A 19,913-nucleotide genomic window follows, 5' to 3' on the forward strand; every position below is an offset into this window, starting at 1 on the left:
CACCCTTTTAATCGCCCCTATTACGTTCAGTCTTAGCGTTAAAGGGGTTTAAATTAGTATTAAAAAAATAAAACTATAAAAAAACTGTAATAATGTATCCGACACATTTTCTATGAAATAACACCAATACTTAGATAATATAAAATAATAACTAAAAGAAACATAATTATTGTAGATTCTGCATTTAGTCTATTCAATGTGTAGTACTAAAAATTATATAGAATTATATATACAAATAAATGTTCTTAAAGGGATCCATTGAAAACGTTGTGGTCTCACCGGATCGAGCGTCTAAAACAATTGAAGCTAGAGTCCGAGTCATCTAAGACGAAGGAAGTGTTAAAGGCTCAGGCGTTTACTCTAATCCTAAACATTTCAGTTTCATATTTAGACATATAGAGGTAGGGTACCAAAAAGACCCAAATACCCTTAAGGACTACCCGCGGGTCAATCAGAAGTCCCTCATAAGTCACCCGCGGGATATATGAACCATCCGCATAATCATCTGAGGAAGAAACACCCTCAGCGCATGCGGAAGCACCACAGCACCCTCAAAGGTCATCCGCGGGAAGAGCTATCCTTCCGCGTAAATAACCACGAGTTAATGCTCCGGGATAGCTGTCAACACATAATTACCTTCTAGAGGTTTACCAAGATGCTATCTTGGGCAATACGTGAGCCCCCGGCCAGTCAATTGATGACAAGTGGCAAGGACGTTATAACCGTGCAATGGCCAATATTCCCCCATTAGTCAATGGGAAAGAGACACGTGTCCAGGTTGTTATACATGCACATGCAACGTATAGGATGAACTTATCACATAAGGACACATGTCCAGACTGTTATGGAGGCATCTTCTTAAAGGACAGCTGGCCCCAATCACCTTCCCACACCATTCGGCTATAAATACTCTCTCAACCACCATGAGGTATTCATTCACTCCCACTGTACTCTCTCAATTTACTTAAGTGTCTATCTTCTACAGAACAGTACTTATTCTCACGCCGGAGGGTGGTTACGGGAAGACCCCCCCTCTTGTCCTTCCCGTAACGAGCTCACGGTGTCTGTTTTGCAGGTGTTTGTCACTGGACTTTAGGCAATTGGGTTCATATCGTTTGGCAGTTAACCGTATCCTACCCTGTTGACTCATCAGATCCAGGACCCATACCCAGGGAGTGGATCCGTGTTTCTTCAAGACATTTCAAAGAAAACATCTTCTTTTTAGGCGTTTCCTTTAGAAGATGTATTATTAAACGCTTCCTCTGAAAAGTGACACATATCACGAAATAAGTGGTCCATTGATGAGTCTGAAAATTGTCACGTATCACATATAAGTGGTCCATTGATGAATCTGACTGTTAGATAAAACATTTAAAGTAAAGACGCTTCACCTATGTGTCTTATTTTTAATTCTTCAATTTTCATGAAATGTCAAGTTTAGACACTTCCTATGTTTAATTAGTTGTGGGATCTTGATCATTTGGACAGATTTTCCCCTAAAAAAAAATTAACTATGCATACGAAACTTATATCACCCTTAGATAATTAAAATTACAAATGGACATAATTTTGGTATATCCAATACTTAACACCATCATTCATTCTTGGAAGGACGACACAATTATCTCTGGCCCAGAAGTCTGATTTGATTTTTGATTTGGGACATTTTAACCACTCTTGCTTTTAGATTTTTACACGTGTTATTTGCTTAAAAGGGCTTTAAAAGGGCAAGTCGGTCTACATTACTTTGTACAAGAATATATTATAATTATAACTATTATCTTTATTAATGTTACATTTTTTACCATATTTATTTTGGTGTGATTAATCTCAACAATAAGAGATATCTGACAGGGCATATTTGGTTGAACATTCAATAAAATATACTAGGTGCGTCATTTCGTAAACGACTTTCCCGATATGGTTGGTAGCATCGATTGCACAAATCTGGAGTGGTGAAACTATCCCACGAGCTGACGATGTAAACATTAACGAGATGACCATCGACGTCCATGATTAGTTGACTAGTTGTTAAGGTGGTGACATCCTATAAGGCTATGATCTTTGGATTTGGCAAGCACTTTTTAGTGTTGTGGGATCAAACAACGATATTAATATTTAAGAACAACCACGTATTTTCTACTACATCATAGATAGAGTTTGACCCGACTCTACACTAAATGATGTAGAATACATATATAAATATTATCTTGCCGATGGTGCGTGTGTGTTTATGCGTGTGTGCACGTGTATATATAGATTACGTCACATTTGTGAAATTATTTACATGCCATCAACATGAAAAACGAAAAATAACTCAAGACACGTCAAGAATCAGCAAGGAAAAATACTGAATGGCGATTTCTTGATTCAAACTCCACGGTTCATACACTAAAAGCCTTTGTTCTAAAACCTGTTTCTCTCGACTCTTGAGTCTTGACTATAACCCCCTAGAGACCCTAGTAATATGAAAATAAAATGAACTAATTAATGGGCTGGTCACTAAGATTTGTTATGGCCCAACAATCAACACAAAACGAAGGTACGAATAGTCGAATAGAAGGGCACAAAAAACCCGAATTCGGAACAGGACCTGAAATAAAAACCCGGAACCGGTTTTTTAAATACACGGGGTTTTAATACCCGAACCCGTACCCGACCCTACCCGTAGGGTACGGATAGGGTATGTATTTTGGCACTAACACCCGAACCCGAACCGGACCCGATTTGTACCCAAAAACCCGAACTGGTTCCATACCCGGAACCGGATTTTTCCAATACCCGAAACTGGGTATTTCAAATACCCGATGTATACCTGAAAAATACCTTAAAAATACCCGAAAAATACCTTAAAAATACCCCCTAAAAAGTGCAAACTTTTAAAAAATCCAATATACCCCCGAAAAATACCTGGAAAAATAACTGAAAAAACCCATAAATAGGGTTTTTTCAATACCCGATAATAGGGTATTCAAATACCCGGTTTTAGAATACCCGGTTTTATACCTGACCCGAACCCGATTCATAGGGTATGGTTTTTAGAGACCGAACCCGACCCGATTATTACCAATATCTGGTCATACCCGAACCCGGGTATTTAAAAAACCTGATTGTGCACCTCTAGGTACGAACAATATAATTGAAAAAACGCACAAATAGTCCCTCTCTCTTTCTCTTGGAACCCGATACAAGAAGTCAAGAACTAAAACATTTACGAATAGTCGTAAAAGGTTTTACAGGTTAGGACGAATATGATATCGGTTGACTCATTTGAAGCTTAAACCCCGTATCCAAATTGGAACTGAGTATATGGGTCATGTTATTCGATAAAGAGAGAGAAAAATAAGCATGATGAGAAAAAATTGTGGTAAAAAAAACACCCCCAAAAAATATTAATAAAAAAATCATGACCCAAAATAAAAAAAAGTAAAAAAACATCAATGTTTCTTCCGTCTTTCTCGTTAAAAAACGTTGTGGAAAAAAATCATTGTGCTTTTTTGTGCATCAATGTGTTTACTCTTAATATTTTAGTTATTGATTGTGTTTTTTCCTTAACATTGTGTCTTTTTTTATATTATGTTATATTAGCAAGGTTAAAATAAGGAGATTTTTCCTAAGAAGTGTAGAAAGTGTGTTTTCACCATTAAATCTAATAAAACACACCGCAACTAAAATAAAACACACCGCACAATAAACACACTTTCCATATCCACCGTCAGATCAACATATCTAACGTATCAGATTACTTCTTACACTTCTTAGACACACTTCACTTCTTATTTTAACCCCACCCGTTATATTACTCTACATTGTGTTATATTTTGTTTAGAATTGTGTTATATTTTTTATCTGTTGTGTCGTTTTTTATTTATAATCATGTCTTCTGTAAATTTTTATCATTGTGACTTTTTCTCGGCATTGTGTTTTTTCGTCGTTTTTTTGGAACGAGAATGACGGAGGAAACATTATGATTTTTAAACTTTTTTCGTTTTTTATTTATATTTTGAGTTTGTTTTTTTATGATTTTTTAGGGGTTTTTTGTGTGACCACAAATCATTCTCATACTTCTCATTTTTATTTCACTTTGTATTTTTACTTTACTTATGAATATATTAATATATTTTTATAATCTTAAAAGGAAACTTATTTGTTAAAAATTTTATAAGCTTACAAATATTATAAGAGTGTAATTAGTAGAAATTTAGTTGGATTTTTTGTACTTCAATTTTGTCTTTTTAGATAAGTTTAAGATGTTTCAGATAATGACATCTCAAATAGTATTTTATTTAACGATAAAAAAATCACAAAAGGTTATACGTACCCTCAATTCTACGGGTGTTAAGTAACGGACACCCAGCAAAATATCATACATGTTGGGTGTTCATAACTTAAGGCTGAATTTGTTAAAAATATATTAACTGAGATTGTTTTCCTCTGTTTGGACCGGTTTGTTTTCGGTCTTCAACTCTCAGTTCTCAAATCTTGAAGTTAGTTTGGTGAAAGTGTTGATTACACAAAATCTTGATGAAATCTTTAACAAGGAAAATGTTTGTGGCCTGTCTTCATGGCTGGCGAGTTCTTTTTCCATGATAACAACAGATTTTAATTTTGTTTTTTCTCATATTATTGTAATTTTGAATGTGGTTCGCATGACTCTTAATATTTGTGAACAACATATTTTGATGTGATTGTTCATGTATGTTATATTAATTGCTATTTTGTTGATTATTCATAAGACGACATAATTGTCGGTCAAATGATCTTGTAAACTTCACTATTAGTTGGTATAGCTAAGAATAAGAGGTTGTTGTGATTAGACATATTCTTTACCAGGTTAAAATAATATCCAAGTCTATTTGATTATGAAACATGCAAACATGACTTTCAGACTATCTAAAATTTAATGTAAATTGTATCATTTTCAATTCGTTTTTTCATATTGGAGTCTTTATAACTACCTTCACATTTAAATTTTAGAGAAATTATAGAGAATAGTAAAAATAAAAATAAAAAAATGGCTAAATGGTTTATGTTTTTGAATCCCATTATCTAAAATCAAAGAAAAAAAAATTTAGAGATGGTACAATGAATCTCCGTATGTAGAGAATCGCTATTCATTCTTCAAAGCATTCATATCTCATATTCTTTATATATTACTTATCATCTCTAAAATATAAATGAGAATATAGTTTTTCACTAATATAGCTCTCACATCTCATTCTAGATTTTACTCTCTCTAAAATATACATTATAAAATAATAGTAACTCTCTCTATATAATTACGTGAATGTGTAGAAAATAAAAACTATAAAATAACTTGCGAGTAAGATATAGATAGAAACATAGAATGAGTTGTGAGATATTTTTAAAATATAAATAACATTTAATGATGATGATTTAGTTAAATTATGATGATAGAGATAAGGAAAGGGACAATCCCTGAATTGTCCATTTTGTTGAAGAGGGTCAAAGAATTGTCCATCCTTTTGATATGTTCCCATATTGTCCACTTCATTACCGTTGCCGGCGACGACATTAAAAGGCGAACGAAGGTTTTGGTTGGCCAATACCATAGGTCCATGTGGCATATTTACCGGGCGACGACATTAAAAGGCGAACGAAGGTTTTGGTTGGCCAATACCATAGGTCCATGTGGCATATTTACCGGCGAGATGACGCTTTTTAGGTTTTAAACCGACGGCTGTGACGTTTTCACTGTTGCATGTTCCTGGCGGTGATGTCGGACTGCAACTATGTCCCCGGACTATAAAAACAAAAAAAGGCTCTTCAGTTTGCATTCCGGGGACATAGTTGCAGTCCAACATCACTGCTAGGAACATGCAACAGCGAAAACGTCGTCGCCGCCGGTTTAAAACCTAAAAAGCGTCATCTCGCCGGTAAATATGCCACATGGACATATGGTATTGGCCAACCAAAACCTTCGTTCGCCGGTTAATGTTGTCGCCGGCAACGGTAATGAAGTGGACAATATGGGAACATATCAAAAGGATGGAAAATTCTTTGACCCACTCCAACAAAATGGACAATTTAAGGATTGTACCATAAAGAAATGGATACAGGTGCTCTCATATGCATCTCTATAAATGTAATTTTGAAAAGGTTGTAACTAAGCATAACAATATGAGCAAACCAAAACCATTAAAACCATTCTATGTAATTAACTCTACAAGAAAACAATGAATATATATCTTGTGATAAATGGAAAAGGCTAAAAATGAAAGGTTTTCAAAATTAAAGAAAATCCTGTGACTTACTATTAAATATGCTTTGCTTAAGAAAGATCATCTAATGATAAACACGGTTTAGGTTTCTAAAACCATTTGGGTAAACTACAAACCAGTACTACCAAATCAATCAACCTTTGTGAAAACATCATAGATAATGTTGAACTAAGAGCATGATTGATACACGTTTCAATTTGTGGATTGATCATGTGGTGAAAGCTCAACTTCAATCTAAAAAAATGTTACTATGTCACTACTTTATTAGACATCATCCACATCTATCGTTAAATATCACCGAGTATAAAAAATGTGGACATTGTTAATGGTATTGAGTTCTAAGGAAGCAAGATGAATATAAATTTCTAAGTAATTGAAGATTAAATGTGTGATACTAAAAATCACACATGAAAATATGCGTATTGCACATGTATAGAATATTGTTTCCCTTTAGCACCCTCACCTCCATCCCGGCTCCATTTGATTGGTTTTCCTCTTTGGCACCTCAACACTCCCCCCCACCCCTCCTCACGTTACTTAGATGGCGCTGCAAGGGAATTTTGCCCTTGACACCATTGAAATGGTGATGGCTGAGGTGGAGGTGGAGTGATCAGTGGTGCCCCCTATACCTTCATAACACTTAGTCTAAGAATGTGTATTATTGAAGTTTATGGATAAATATAAAACTCGTTCCCTCACACAAGGAATATGATGGTGGATGCATGTAGTGGTGAAGGGCTCGGGCCACAACTATGCTTCGCCAATGGATACATGGTGTTTGCAAACTACTTGAAGTCGAGGATCTCTGAAAGCAACATTTCTATCTTATACGTATGAGGTATTGTTTGCCTATGGCTAAACTTCCTCATACCATGCTAAATACAATTGCTATTAGCGAGATTTTATTGGTATGATTGTTGTTGTGTGTATATATATATATATATATATATAATATAATGTATATCATGTAAAGTTATAAGCAAATGGTAATCTGCTTACAAATTAATATCTCAGTCAATACTCGATAAATATTTATGTGTATGTTTAATTTTTTATTATTTTTATTGAGTCTTAACTTGATGAATGCAATCCTTTTAATGTGATATTACTTGTGACCAAACTATTTGAATCACACTTTAAATAAAGTATATGAGTACGACTTAAGCTCTAAGCAGATAGCACATCAATCATCTTGAATAACCAATTGTACTATTGTTTTGGTAATAATTAAAAATTGATGTATGATAACCATATATCAATCACATGAAACTTGTTTCACAAATTGAATATAAATTATCTAACTATTGAGCAAACAAGATGGGAAGAAGCTAGTCCTCACAAAATAAGCAATTTGGTGATAATATTGCATATTAGTGTAATGTTAGACCATATGAATACTAATACAAGAGCCCTATGCGATAAACACGTTGACTATGTTACACAACATCTCTTGCACTTAAATATAAACCTTTCAGTTAAGAAAAAAAAGTTATTTGCCGAACATATATACTACAAGGATATTTAACTTAGTTCTATCAACATGATATGTTACACGCTCCTTTTTGTATAGTTGTAGCTAACATTTAAATATTCGTTATACCTATTAAAATGGTTGATCCAGACGTATTTTTTATATTACTTTTGTAGAAGTAACATGTATTACATGCATATAGTATATATATGAAAAACTAAATAAAAGAATATTGTTAGATGAAGTTCTTTTGAGTTCTCACGTACTTAAGTGGATTTTTAAAGTATATATCTCCATAAATGAAATACTATATATGTAGGAACTTCAATTATCAGCTATCACTATTTAACAAATGTTGATAGCAAGCGTGCCTTTAATGTAGCAAGCGAGTAATTATGAAAGAGTTAAAGTGTACGCTTACTCATATTTGTACTTGCGTTTAATTATCTCCTCATTTAATATAAAACTAAATACAAAAGTATTTACTTTCTATAGTGCCTAAAGCGTATATATTTTATATATTTGTATGGAAGTCATTATCACTTTCATGGAGTGATTAGGAGGTTTTCTTTAAGATTTTCTTACTAGGGGTCCCATGTTTGAATTCAGGCCCACGCACACGCTTTGAAATATAACACTGTAAAATGGATTCGAACTTGGATAATGGAGTATAACAAATGCTATAATCATTTGGAAGAGATCACTTGTCACTTCCACCTTCCACATATGTCTTTCAATATATATAAATATATATATATATATATATATATATATAAATATATATATATATATATATATATATATATATATATTTGTAAGGATCAAATATATTTGAGAAAATATAAACACGATAGCAAGAAAAGTGAACCATAGGGATTTCTCAGATTTCAACTTGATGAAGAGCAAAAATGATGCGAGAACAACATATGTTCGATGCACATACCAACAATAGAACAACCGTGCTAAGACATGAATACAACCAAGCAAGCATCAAGTGATGTTAAGTACAAGTTCCATGCATAATGAAAAATGTTTACGTTAAGGAAAAGTTTGTAAATATGTTGAACATGGTAGCTAAAAAAAGGAGTTCATTTGTAGAATCATATGTAATCATATACTAAGTAGATGATTTGTCTAATGACTAGTATAAGCTTAATTTTTAAATGGTTTATCCAACAAAATGTCTTAAAGCTATTTTTTCTAAGTGAACATAACAAACTACTAACCAAGCATTTGTTCTACTAAACTTAGTATGTTGTATACGAAAATAAACATGGTGATTGTAGGATTGTAAAGTCTTGGTCAATTCAGGGACCAATAAATAATGGATGAAATGAAGTAAGAGAAAACACTCATCAGTCATCATTAATCTTCTAAGCACGTCTTTTTAAAAACTAAACAAAGTTATATAAGATAGTTTAAGGTTAATGAAAAAAAAAATACTTTGATCAAGAAGCAGTATGTTTATATCAAAAGTACCTTTGCGCGTAGGTTTAGACAAAAAAACATCATATCTAACTTTCCGATGTTTGAAAGTAGAATAGACGATCCATGATTGAACTTTATATGTAGACCATCTCATACCTCACTTTTTCCTAAAGTTAATTCATGAATCTATTTAGAAAACCATTCGAGCTACACTTACGCCGTCATATTGGGAACAAAATTGATTCTTAATCATTATTAAGTGATAGTTAAACCCTTCTAACATTTTATAAGAGATCTTAAAAGCAATGTTTTGTCACTTGTCATTTTCATATTAATTCTCACAATTTAAAACCAACTAAAACCATACTATGTTGTCTTAATTGGGGCCACACTTGCTTCAGAGTTTCGCTTGGGTGTTTCTCCGGAAAACCATACCGCCGGCTGTCATTTGACAGTCGTTGTAACACACGGTGGAACAAAAACCCGGGTGGTCTTAAGGTTCGAACTGACAACCTTTGCATATGACCTAGCTCAAACCCTTCATTGCCAATATCCACCCAAAAGTGACAAAAGTGCGATGCGAACTTGAGTCTCCACTAGAAGACTCAAGCCTCCCACAAGGCCACACGTGAGAGATGGCTAATAGATTAAATACTAATTTGAATGATGGAAATAAATGAATAAATATCTAAATTGTAACACTTCTGTACAATGATTGACTTTTAATATGCATGATAAGTTTATTTATATATTTGTTTATATTTCTTTTAATTATTAAACATTATTTTTTTATTAATAGGCCGTATAGTACACAGGTCTCAAGCTAGTTGTAAAATATTTGAAACTACTATGTATATAAAAGTGGTGATCACACCAAAATTAGTGAAATTTATAACGACATCTACCTTATGGAGAAAACTAACATATCACTATTGATGTAAAGAGAAGTTTGTAAACACGGTTTCTCACCATTTAAAAAGAAATACTCATTAAACTCTCTTATTAAAAAATTAATAAATGAACAACATATAATTACAATATAAAAAATAATTCATGACAATTACATAAAACTCCTAATAAATGGAAAACAAAAACAACTTAGGGGACGTTTGTGATTCCTTATTTTGCCATCTTATAATTTTTTATTAAGTTAATAAGTTATTTTTTTGTAACTTATGAAACTTTTCCTTTCCCAATATAAGCAATCTCAAACACCTTATTACACTTTAAAAAATTTATAAGTTATAAATTGATAAAAATAAGCAATCCCAAACACCCCCTTAATTTGCTCTAAATAGTAAACTTCTATAAATCACCGGCGTGAGATGCCAAAACAGAAAAAAAACTTATAATAATAACAATAATAAATAAATAAACAAATAATCATAATTTACAACAGTGAAACTAGCAAATAAATATATATACACAACATGTATCTATCTGCATGTACATCTATTTCTCTCTCATCTGTTGAGAGATTTTGTTTGACATAAACACTAAGTGACCCCGGGCAGATTACGGAGAATCTGGGGGTTAAATAGATGTTTCCCACGAGGGTTAAGTCCGGCAAAGATGGTTGTTCTTCAGATGGCCTGCAAAACAGACACCGTGAGCTCGTCACTAAGAAGGGGGGGTTCCTCCTTGTGACCACCCTCCGGCGTGAGAATCAGACTAGATTGCTCTGAATATAAGTGTATATTGAGAGAAATAGCTAGTGAAGATAAGATACAAGATAATGATACCGTTCCAAGGTGTTGGAGTATTTATAGCCGAAGGTAGGTTTCCAAGCAGGTACAGCCAGCTGTATAATATTCCTTTTCCACCAACTGTGGGCTACGCACGTGCCGTGCAGGTAGTTGGTGGGTTGGCAGCGGCTGATAGTGACATGGTCAGCTGCGTACTATTCCTTTTCCACCAACTGCAGGCTATGTAGGTGCCACGACAAGGGTTGGTGAGTAGGCAGCGGCTGATAGTGACATTTTGTACTAGAGCGTGCTCCTCGTACTGTTGTCGGTGAGCTGTCACCCTGTGATTGGTTCACGGGCTGCTTTGGTCAGATCTTGTCTATTTTGTCCATACCTTGGCAGGTATAATACAAAAGATCTTCCAGAAGCGTACGGACTGGCTCATTTGGGCGGGAGTATTCCCGCCTTGCTCATTCCTTCAGGTGACATTACTGAATTATTGAGTTAGTGCCTTGTGCGCGTAGCCTTGCTATTAGTGCGGGTAGCCTTCCCTGATGGCTTGTATCCGCAACTGCGGGAACAGGCGGGGTACTTCACCATTGGGAGGCTTTTCCTGCGGGAACAGCTGGCGTACTGCGCGTAAGGTCTAACTCTGAGCATGGTTGGTCCTGCGGAACCAGTTGATCCTTGCGCAGACGTCCCTCTTCAAGGTGAGTCTTGCGGGTCCAACTGGGCTCTGCTGGGACCTACCTCTTCAGTATTCTTTCCTATTCCAAGATCCACCGCCCGGAAAATATCGCCGCCGGTGATGACGTCAGGCTCATCGGAGATAGTAGACTCAAACGACGTCGTAATAAGCATCAGAAAACAGTTGGAACCGTTCATCTTAAGGTGGGTAGTTAATCAATCAGATCATGATTTGGTCAAGCCTTTGGTCAACGGAGAAATTGAGGTTTGATTTATGAATCAATCAATCAATCAATCATACCCAGTAAAATTCCACCGACAGCAGAGCTATATGTAGGGTCTGGGGAGGGTGAATGTGAAACAAAATGAATAATAGTGGATGAATACTGAAATTAAAATATTATTATTATGAATACAGCAGAGCTTTGATTTATGAATGTGAAACAAAATGAAATTAAAATATTATTATTATTATGGAGTATTATTATTATTATTATTAGTGGATGGATCTTGTAAAGGTCACATCAAGAGGGCCACAACACAAAATGGCTAACCAATACAATGAGTTTACTTTACTTTACCCTCTGTATGTATGTATATAAATTATTATTATTATTATTATTATTATTATTATTATGTAATAATAGGGTGACACTAGCACAACATTTTGTGCTTATTTGATCATAATCTCAACTGGTTTTTGCTTTGTCCTTGTATTTCATACCCTCTTTTCATTTGGATCTTGTCTTTTGATTGCATGTCTCTTTCATTTGACCCACTTTATAGTTTCATCTAAATGTAAGTCTTAACATGGTTATTATGCATTATTTATTTATCTATTTCATTTGCTTTTGACCATTTAATCTTGAACTTATTCAAAGATCATAACTTTTCATCTTGAAAACAAGGTTAAGTTGATCACTATTGGTTAACCTATGTTGTGCATGATTTTTCTTCACCTTATTGTTCATCATTTTATCTCATTATGTTTTAAGGTTTTGTATAGTATGCAATTGATAAGATGTTAACATTAATGGGCTAGTAATAACTATTTTAGGAATTATGAACAAACTGAGTAACAAGTTTATTGATGCAGATTTCGTCTTTTCGAGAAAGCAGATCGGATAGTAGACGGTTTTATATATTTACTGCTACAAAGACGCTTCATTTAAGGTGTAGTTTGAAGGAAGAAAGAGTTGCTTGGATCGAAGCTTTGGCTTCTGCAAGAAACCTGTTTCCTTTAAGAAGACTGAATGATAAAATTCCAGTTATACCCTCTGATATATCGCTCTCAACCGATAGATTAAAGCAACGTTTAATCCAAGAAGGTGTTAATGAGGGGTTAATTAAGGATTGTGAGCAGATTATGCTCTCTGAGTTTTCGGAAATTCAAGGGCAACTTTGTCTTCTTTGTGAAGAACGTTCGAATTTACTCGACACCTTAAGGCAGCTTGAGGTAAATATATTCTAGTGTCAGGGTTAAAACTGTGATTTGATTTGTATTAAACAGGTGTTATGTGTTTGCCAGGCTGCTAATATTGAAACCGAAGCCTGTGGAGCACCTGAAAACGAGTATCAATTGACACAACACGGGTTTTCAGATAGTCAACGTGCAAAATATAGTGGTAACTTGTTATTCATTCTTTAGGCCTGTAAACGAACTAGACGCTCATTGAACAGTTCAGTGGGAAGTTCGTTTATATTCGTTTATTTAATAAATGAATGAACACGAACAACATTTTTGGTCGTTTTGTTAAATAAACGAACATGAACAAATGTCTCGTTCGTTCATTTATGTTTGTGAATGGTTTTTATGTTTGTTCGTTTATGTTCATTTTGTATGTTTGAGTTCGTCCGTTTATAATTATATATTCATTTGAATCTTTTAGGTTCATTACTATTAGTCTAATTTTATGAAAAATATTTTTTCACCGATTACAAGTTTGTCCAGTTTTATAAATTCTGTACGTTTACATTTAATTAGTATTTGCTCAATTATGTTTGTTTCTTACATTCATGAACCTTTCGTTTATTACTGTTAGCGAACAAACGTAAGCGAACACTTAACAAGCGGGCGCGGACTAGATAGTTCTAATCGTTTGTTCGGTTAAAGTTAAACGAACGAACATGAAAATTGGCCGCTTGTGTTCGCTTGGTTCGTTTACAGGCCTATAATCATTCTTTAACTATGTTGCTAATTTATGATTTACAACCATAAGTTGATTAATGATTAATATTCAGAATGGAGTACAACTGAATCATCTGATGACGTGGAGAAACAAGATCTTGAAGAACCTTCAGAAGATGAAGAAACGTTCTTTTTTGACACGAACGATCATTTTCCAGGTGTAATGAACCAATCTGATATTATGGATGAAATAAATACGAAAAATTTTCAATTTGAAAGAAGAAAGAAGCTTCCTGATCATGTTGAAAAGGAAAAAGGGGTCAGTCTGTGGTCAATGATTAAAGATAATGTTGGCAAGGATCTCACACGTGTATGTTTACCCGTTTATTTTAACGAACCCATCTCGTCTCTCCAAAAATGTTTTGAAGATCTTGAGTACTCTTATCTTCTTGATCGTGCGTATCAGCATGGAAAAGAGGTATAACTTGTTATTTATTGGATATTATTGCATGCTTATACTTCGGCAACGGGCCTAAAAAAGTTTTAATGAATATACTCACGAACATAAATGAACGAACTTAAACAAATGTAAAGTAACAAACATAAATGAATGCAACGAACGTACATAAACGAAAGCAAACAAACATAAATGAACAAACGAGAAATGTGTTCATGTTCGTTCGCTTATTAAATAAACCCGAATGGTTCATGAATGAGTCACTGAATGTTCGGTTTGTTTACAGGGTAACAGTCTACAAAGGCTCTTGAATGTTGCAGCGTTTGCGGTTTCTGGATATGCTTCATCTGAAGGAAGACACTGTAAACCGTTCAATCCTTTATTAGGGGAAACTTATGAAGCTGATTATCCTGAGAAAGGAGTTAGATTCTTTTCAGAGAAGGTTTGTTTTCGTTGATGAATCTTGTTTATATTAACGTTAAACGGGTGTTTGGATGTTTGGTTTTAATGTGATTAGTTATGTCGTTTCCAATAATCAGAATCAATGAACACAAACTGAGCATGTTTGTGTTCGTTTGTTTAACTTTAGCCAAATGATCGAACCGAACCCGAACAGTCCGTGTTTGTTTATGTTGTTTATACTACATAACTTAACTTATATGAACAGTGATCATTAATCAATTAAAAGTAATGTAAAAACAATAGCTATTAAAACTAGACTAAGTTGTAATGGAACCAACACTTTTAAATGAACTAGCTACGTGCCCGCGCGATGCGGCGCGGTATGCATGCAAACATGTCATCGGATGCGTAACCGGTGTTACCATTTCTGTATGTGTGTGGCTTCACAATAGTATGCGCGTAACCCGAAGATAGTATGTTCGTATTGCGGCATTGGAATCTTAGCCGGTATTAGTAAGCACGTCACACAAAGATTGTACACGTGCAATCAGGTGTCGATGCGCATTTAACGTTGCATTGAACTCGTCTTGACCCGCAACCAGTTCAGTTTGACACTGTTCTAACCCGAAATTCGTTATGCCTTGACCCCTTTCAACCCAAACCCGTCCCGTCCCAAACCAAATTAACCTTTTTGTATCAAATCATTCCAACCTTAACCTTGTAGACCCATGACCCGAACCCGCCCAATTCGTTTGCCGGTCTTTAATGGTAAATTACGTAACACGTTAAGTTTTTAAAATAGAAAAAATATAGCAATATCATACTCAAATTAAAGATAATAAATTACTCGTTTTTATGGTATAATGTTTTTAAAAAAATATTAGCGTGTGAAAAAGTTATAAACGTTTAAACGTCGTCGGGGTAGTTAGTTTAAAATAAGTGGTATATATGTAACTATTATATAAGTTGGAGAAGGTTGACGTACAAATGAAATTAGCGTGCTAAACGTGAGAATCAAGTAGAGTAATTATATATACAAGTAGAGTAATTATGTAATTACTCTATGATAATTACTCTATGATGTACTTACATAATTACTCTACTTGCAAATATAATTACTCTACTTGATTCTCACGTTTAGCACGTTAATTTCATTTGTATGTGATCCAAACCCATATGACTAAAGTTAAAGGACCAAACTTGTAGTTAATTTTGAATAACTTCCCTATAATTTACTTTTGCTAAAAGACAAAATTGCAAAAGACAAAATTGCCCCAAAAATGTCTTAATTTTATGCATTGTAGTTTGTACTAAAAGCAACAAGTTTGGTACCTCTTAAAAATTAAGAGGTCCCTCAGTCATGCTTTATATATAGATATAGATATATGTTAATGTAAACGAATGAACTTAAACAAACGTAATCTAACTAATATAAATGTACGAACGAGACATCTGTTCAAGTTCATTCGTTTAACTAAATGAAGAAAAGTTGTCCATGTTCGTTCGTATGTCAAATATGAACAGCAAATCCTAGTAATCAGATAATCAGTTTCAAACCACAAGTTCAAAGTTTCAAACACCCTTTAATCGTAATCAGCTTCTTGCAAAGAATCTATATAGTATAAACTATATAACATGAACATGACTCATATTAATAATCATGGCAGGTGAGTCACCACCCGACTCTGATAGCTTGTCATTGTGAAGGTAAAGGATGGAAATTTTGGGGAGATAGCAACATAAGAACCAAGTTTTGGGGGCGATCGATTCAGCTTGACCCGGTTGGACCTTTGACCCTCGAGTTTGATGATGGCGAGGTTTTCCAGTGGAGTAAGGTACAAAAACACTTAAAACTCTTTCTTGGCTTCATTATACTTGTTTGATAATTATCTGTTAATCTACTGTTGCCAGGTCACCACCAGCATTTATAACCTTATTTTGGGGAAAGTATTCTGTGATCACCATGGACTCATGCATATTCGTGGTAATCGCGACTTATCTTGCAAACTCAGGTTTAAAGAGCAGTCTATTCTTGAAAGAAATCCTCGTCAGGTAATTTAATATGATGTTCATGATTTTGTGTTTTTCACATAAACAGTCGGGCTGTTCAATGGGTCGTGTTTTCGGGTTCAACCAGATATGAACCTGAATACGACACAAACCCAAAAATCTTGTCATACATTTGAATCTGAACACGACATAACACAATCTGTTTAAGCTGAATAATCTTATTTTTTTCGCCTATTGATATTTCTTATTTACGTTTTTACAACAAAAAGTATAAATGTTTATATAAACAATGAATGAAAGTTTAGTTATAAAATCTTATGTCAATTTCTCTTTTAAGTTTTATATTTTCGCATAAGATACCAATCAAATAAGGGGGTCCGAAAACCGAACCGTATCCATAATCGGAAAAATTGAACCAAATTGTGAATTTGGTTTTTAGTTTGGTTATTGGTTCCACAAATCTTGTTTATTCAGATAACCAAATCGAATTCAGTCGAATAAATCAAATAATAACCGTTTAAATCAGATAACTGAGCTGAATAAATTGGTTAATCGGTTGAGTTCGGTTTGGTTAAAACAAATTTCTAATTTGGTTATTGGTTCCACAAATCATGCTTATTCGAATCGAATTTAATTGAATAAACCGAATAATAACTAGTTTAATTGGATAATCTAGCCAAATAAATTGGTTGAATTTGGTTTGGTTAAGACACATTTTTAATTCGGTTTTTGGGTCGGTTATTGGTTTCTCAAAGCTTGCTTATTCGGACAAACGGACCGAATTAAATCGAATAAACCAAATAATAGCTAGTGAATCGAATAAATCGGTTTAATCGGTTGAATTGTTTTCCGTTAGATACATATCTAATTCGGATCGGTTCAGTTTCCGGTTAAGGCCAAAAAAATTCAAGAGTGAATAATTGATATCCAAACCGATGAACACATAATTTTAAAATAAACTAAAAGATAAATGGGTTAAACGGGTAACTTCAAACCTGTCGGGTTGACATGAACACAACTCGTTTAGCTAAACAGTTCGGCTCAAAACCTTCTCTAACCCGTTCATACTAAACCTAGGCCAACGATTTTGTATTAGGTTCGTGTCGTGTTAGAAATTGACACCCAGATAAAAAGATTAGTTTATTAAAGTAATATTTGGATGGTTAATTTGAACAGGTACATGGGTTCATTGAAGATACAGATGGTAAAAAACACGCCACAATATTCGGTAAATGGGACGACGGCATGTATTATATAAACGGTGAGGGAACTAGCAAGACGAAGGGTATGGTCGATGAAAACTTATTATGGAAAAGGACTTTGCCTCCTGCTAATCTCACCCGTTACAATTTAACTTCGTTTGCTATCACTTTAAACGAGCTAACACCCGGGCTGAAGGTAGACACAACACATTTTATGTTTTTCTTTTTAATATTATTTAGTGTGAGCGCGTGTTTGATCGTGGGTGTTTGGTTATAAATGAAGGAGAAACTTCCGCCCACGGATTCAAGACTTAGACCGGACCAAAGGCATTTGGAGAATGGCGAGTATGACATGGCAAATGCTGAGAAGCTACGACTTGAAACAAGACAGAGAATGGTACGCGTATGACGTTTTGACAATTTTTATACATTTTGGTATTTTTATTTATGATGGTGGGGGTTTCATGGGGAGCTAGGGGTGTGCATGGCTCGGTTTTGGGCTCAAACATAACCAAAAACTGAAAATTTGGATTTTGAGTGTTTGAAAACCGTTTGGTTTCAGCCTTTTCAGGTTTACCATTTGAAGTTGAAATTTTGGGGCAAAAAAGCCCAAAAATAATAAATTTGGGCCTAAAACTTTTTGTTGATTGATGATTAATTGACTATTATACATTTGGGCTAATATATTTGGGTTGCTTCGTTTATTAAATCCTTATAAATTACTTAACATTCAAAATAAAAAAAGTGAAAATCCATAAATGCGGTTCGCTTTTTCAGTTTTAATTACAAGCAAAAACGAGGTCAAGTGGAAAATTCGTTTTTTACAAAAACCAAGGTTTTTTTGGGTTTGGTTGTTTAAGTTACGGATCAGTTTATCGGTTTCTTGCACACCAGCTCTGCTATAAGTGGGTTTCTTCGGTACAATTGTTTGTTTGTTATTTTTATTAATATTCTACTACTAACCTATGCTTCACAATACTCTAAAAATTCATAGTCAAGAAAATTACAAGAAAATGGATGGAAACCAAGATGGTTTGAAAAAGACGGCGAAAACGGGACCTTTAAATATGTAGGCGGATATTGGGAAAAAAGGGAACAACGAGATTGGGACGATTGCCCTAATATATTTGGCGAATTTAGGGAAGACGATGTTAATAACTCCAAAGTCGGAACCTAAATCCGTTAAGGTAACATGTCTTTAGTAGTTCAAACAATTTTATAAAAAACATAGTACCAAATGACACCATTTTGATTATGCAGATAACCAGCTAGTGTATTAAGATTCTTATTGTGATGATATCAAGAGTTTTAAGTGTTCGGGTTTGCAAATGGAGGTGTGAGCGGCGCGAAGTGCTTGTAATTTCATATATAGTGTAGGTGACATATTAGGAAATTAAATTAGATGAGTCTACTCTTGTATTGATTTTGATGATAGAAATAAATGAAAAGAAAAGATGTCTATTATTGTTTATAGGAATTGTTTAGATACTAGGTTTCAAGAAGTTAGAGAAGAATGTATTTAGGAAAAATTATCAAAGGAAATAGTTGTATGGTTATGTTATGTGAATGCAAGTTTGCCTATTTTTAATAGCTGTTACACTTTACTATGCATGTTTTATTTTGTGAAGATTTTTTTTTTTCTTGGGACTCTTTTAAGTAGTCTGCAGACTGCAAGTTTAATATTAGGGGTCAATCGTATTAGGTTGGTGGGTTGAGCTGTTCAACTCGAGCATGATCATATTTTTCTTCATGTAAAAAATCAACTCATGTACTAAAATCATTTAACCTGAATATGACTTGTTTAAATCATTTATCTATATTGATGTGTAATAATAAAGTTGTAAGCATGTTATAAAGGTTGGTGGGTTGTAAAAGAAAGGGTAAATGCTTGTGGGTTAGCCTGTTTATTTAAGCATGTGTTAAACGTGTCAATTTGAAATTTAAATTAACATGTCAACCTGAGCATGGCATACTTATAAAACGATTTTGATATGACAACCTGTAATTTAATTATTTCGTGTCGTGTTTCGGGTAATAGTTGGAATTGCCGCCTCTATTTAATGTTCTGATATGTTTACATTACATTGTTTGAATATGTCGGGTGTTAATTCGGGTCTCCTTTGCTGCTTCCTAGATTAACATCACACATGAAATTTTTATGCCTAGTGCGTTTATGGATGTGATCATTTAAATAATAAGGT

General features: G+C 34.1%; 1 protein-coding gene across 1 annotated transcript; it reads left to right on the forward strand.

Moving 5' to 3' along the window:
- The first annotated feature begins 12,561 nt into the window (after positions 1-12,561).
- Positions 12,562-19,439, forward strand: LOC143551959 (oxysterol-binding protein-related protein 2A-like). Its single transcript, XM_077042290.1, has 10 exons — positions 12,562-12,969; positions 13,042-13,138; positions 13,755-14,119; positions 14,385-14,540; positions 16,168-16,335; positions 16,412-16,552; positions 17,687-17,908; positions 17,996-18,109; positions 18,707-18,899; positions 18,973-19,439. The coding sequence occupies exons 1-9, from the start codon at positions 12,604-12,606 to the stop codon at positions 18,887-18,889; spliced, it is 1,812 nt and encodes a 603-aa protein (XP_076898405.1). The 5' UTR covers positions 12,562-12,603; the 3' UTR covers positions 18,890-18,899; positions 18,973-19,439.
- The last annotated feature ends 474 nt before the right edge of the window (positions 19,440-19,913 follow it).

This window comes from Bidens hawaiensis, unplaced genomic scaffold, assembly GCF_021521415.1.
Source record: "Bidens hawaiensis isolate Kalapana, Puna unplaced genomic scaffold, B.hawaiensis_p1.1 tig00016745_1, whole genome shotgun sequence".
Classification (NCBI taxonomy): domain Eukaryota; kingdom Viridiplantae; phylum Streptophyta; class Magnoliopsida; order Asterales; family Asteraceae; genus Bidens; species Bidens hawaiensis.

Coding starts and splice junctions, on each gene's coding strand:
- LOC143551959 (XM_077042290.1), top strand. CDS start 12,604: ATGCAGATTTCGTCTTTTCGAGAAAGCAGATCGGATAGTAGACGGTTT. Junction 13,139..13,754: donor TCAACGTGCAAAATATAGTG/GTAACTTGTTAT, acceptor ATTAATATTCAG/AATGGAGTACAACTGAATCA. Junction 16,553..17,686: donor TTGAAAGAAATCCTCGTCAG/GTAATTTAATAT, acceptor TAATTTGAACAG/GTACATGGGTTCATTGAAGA.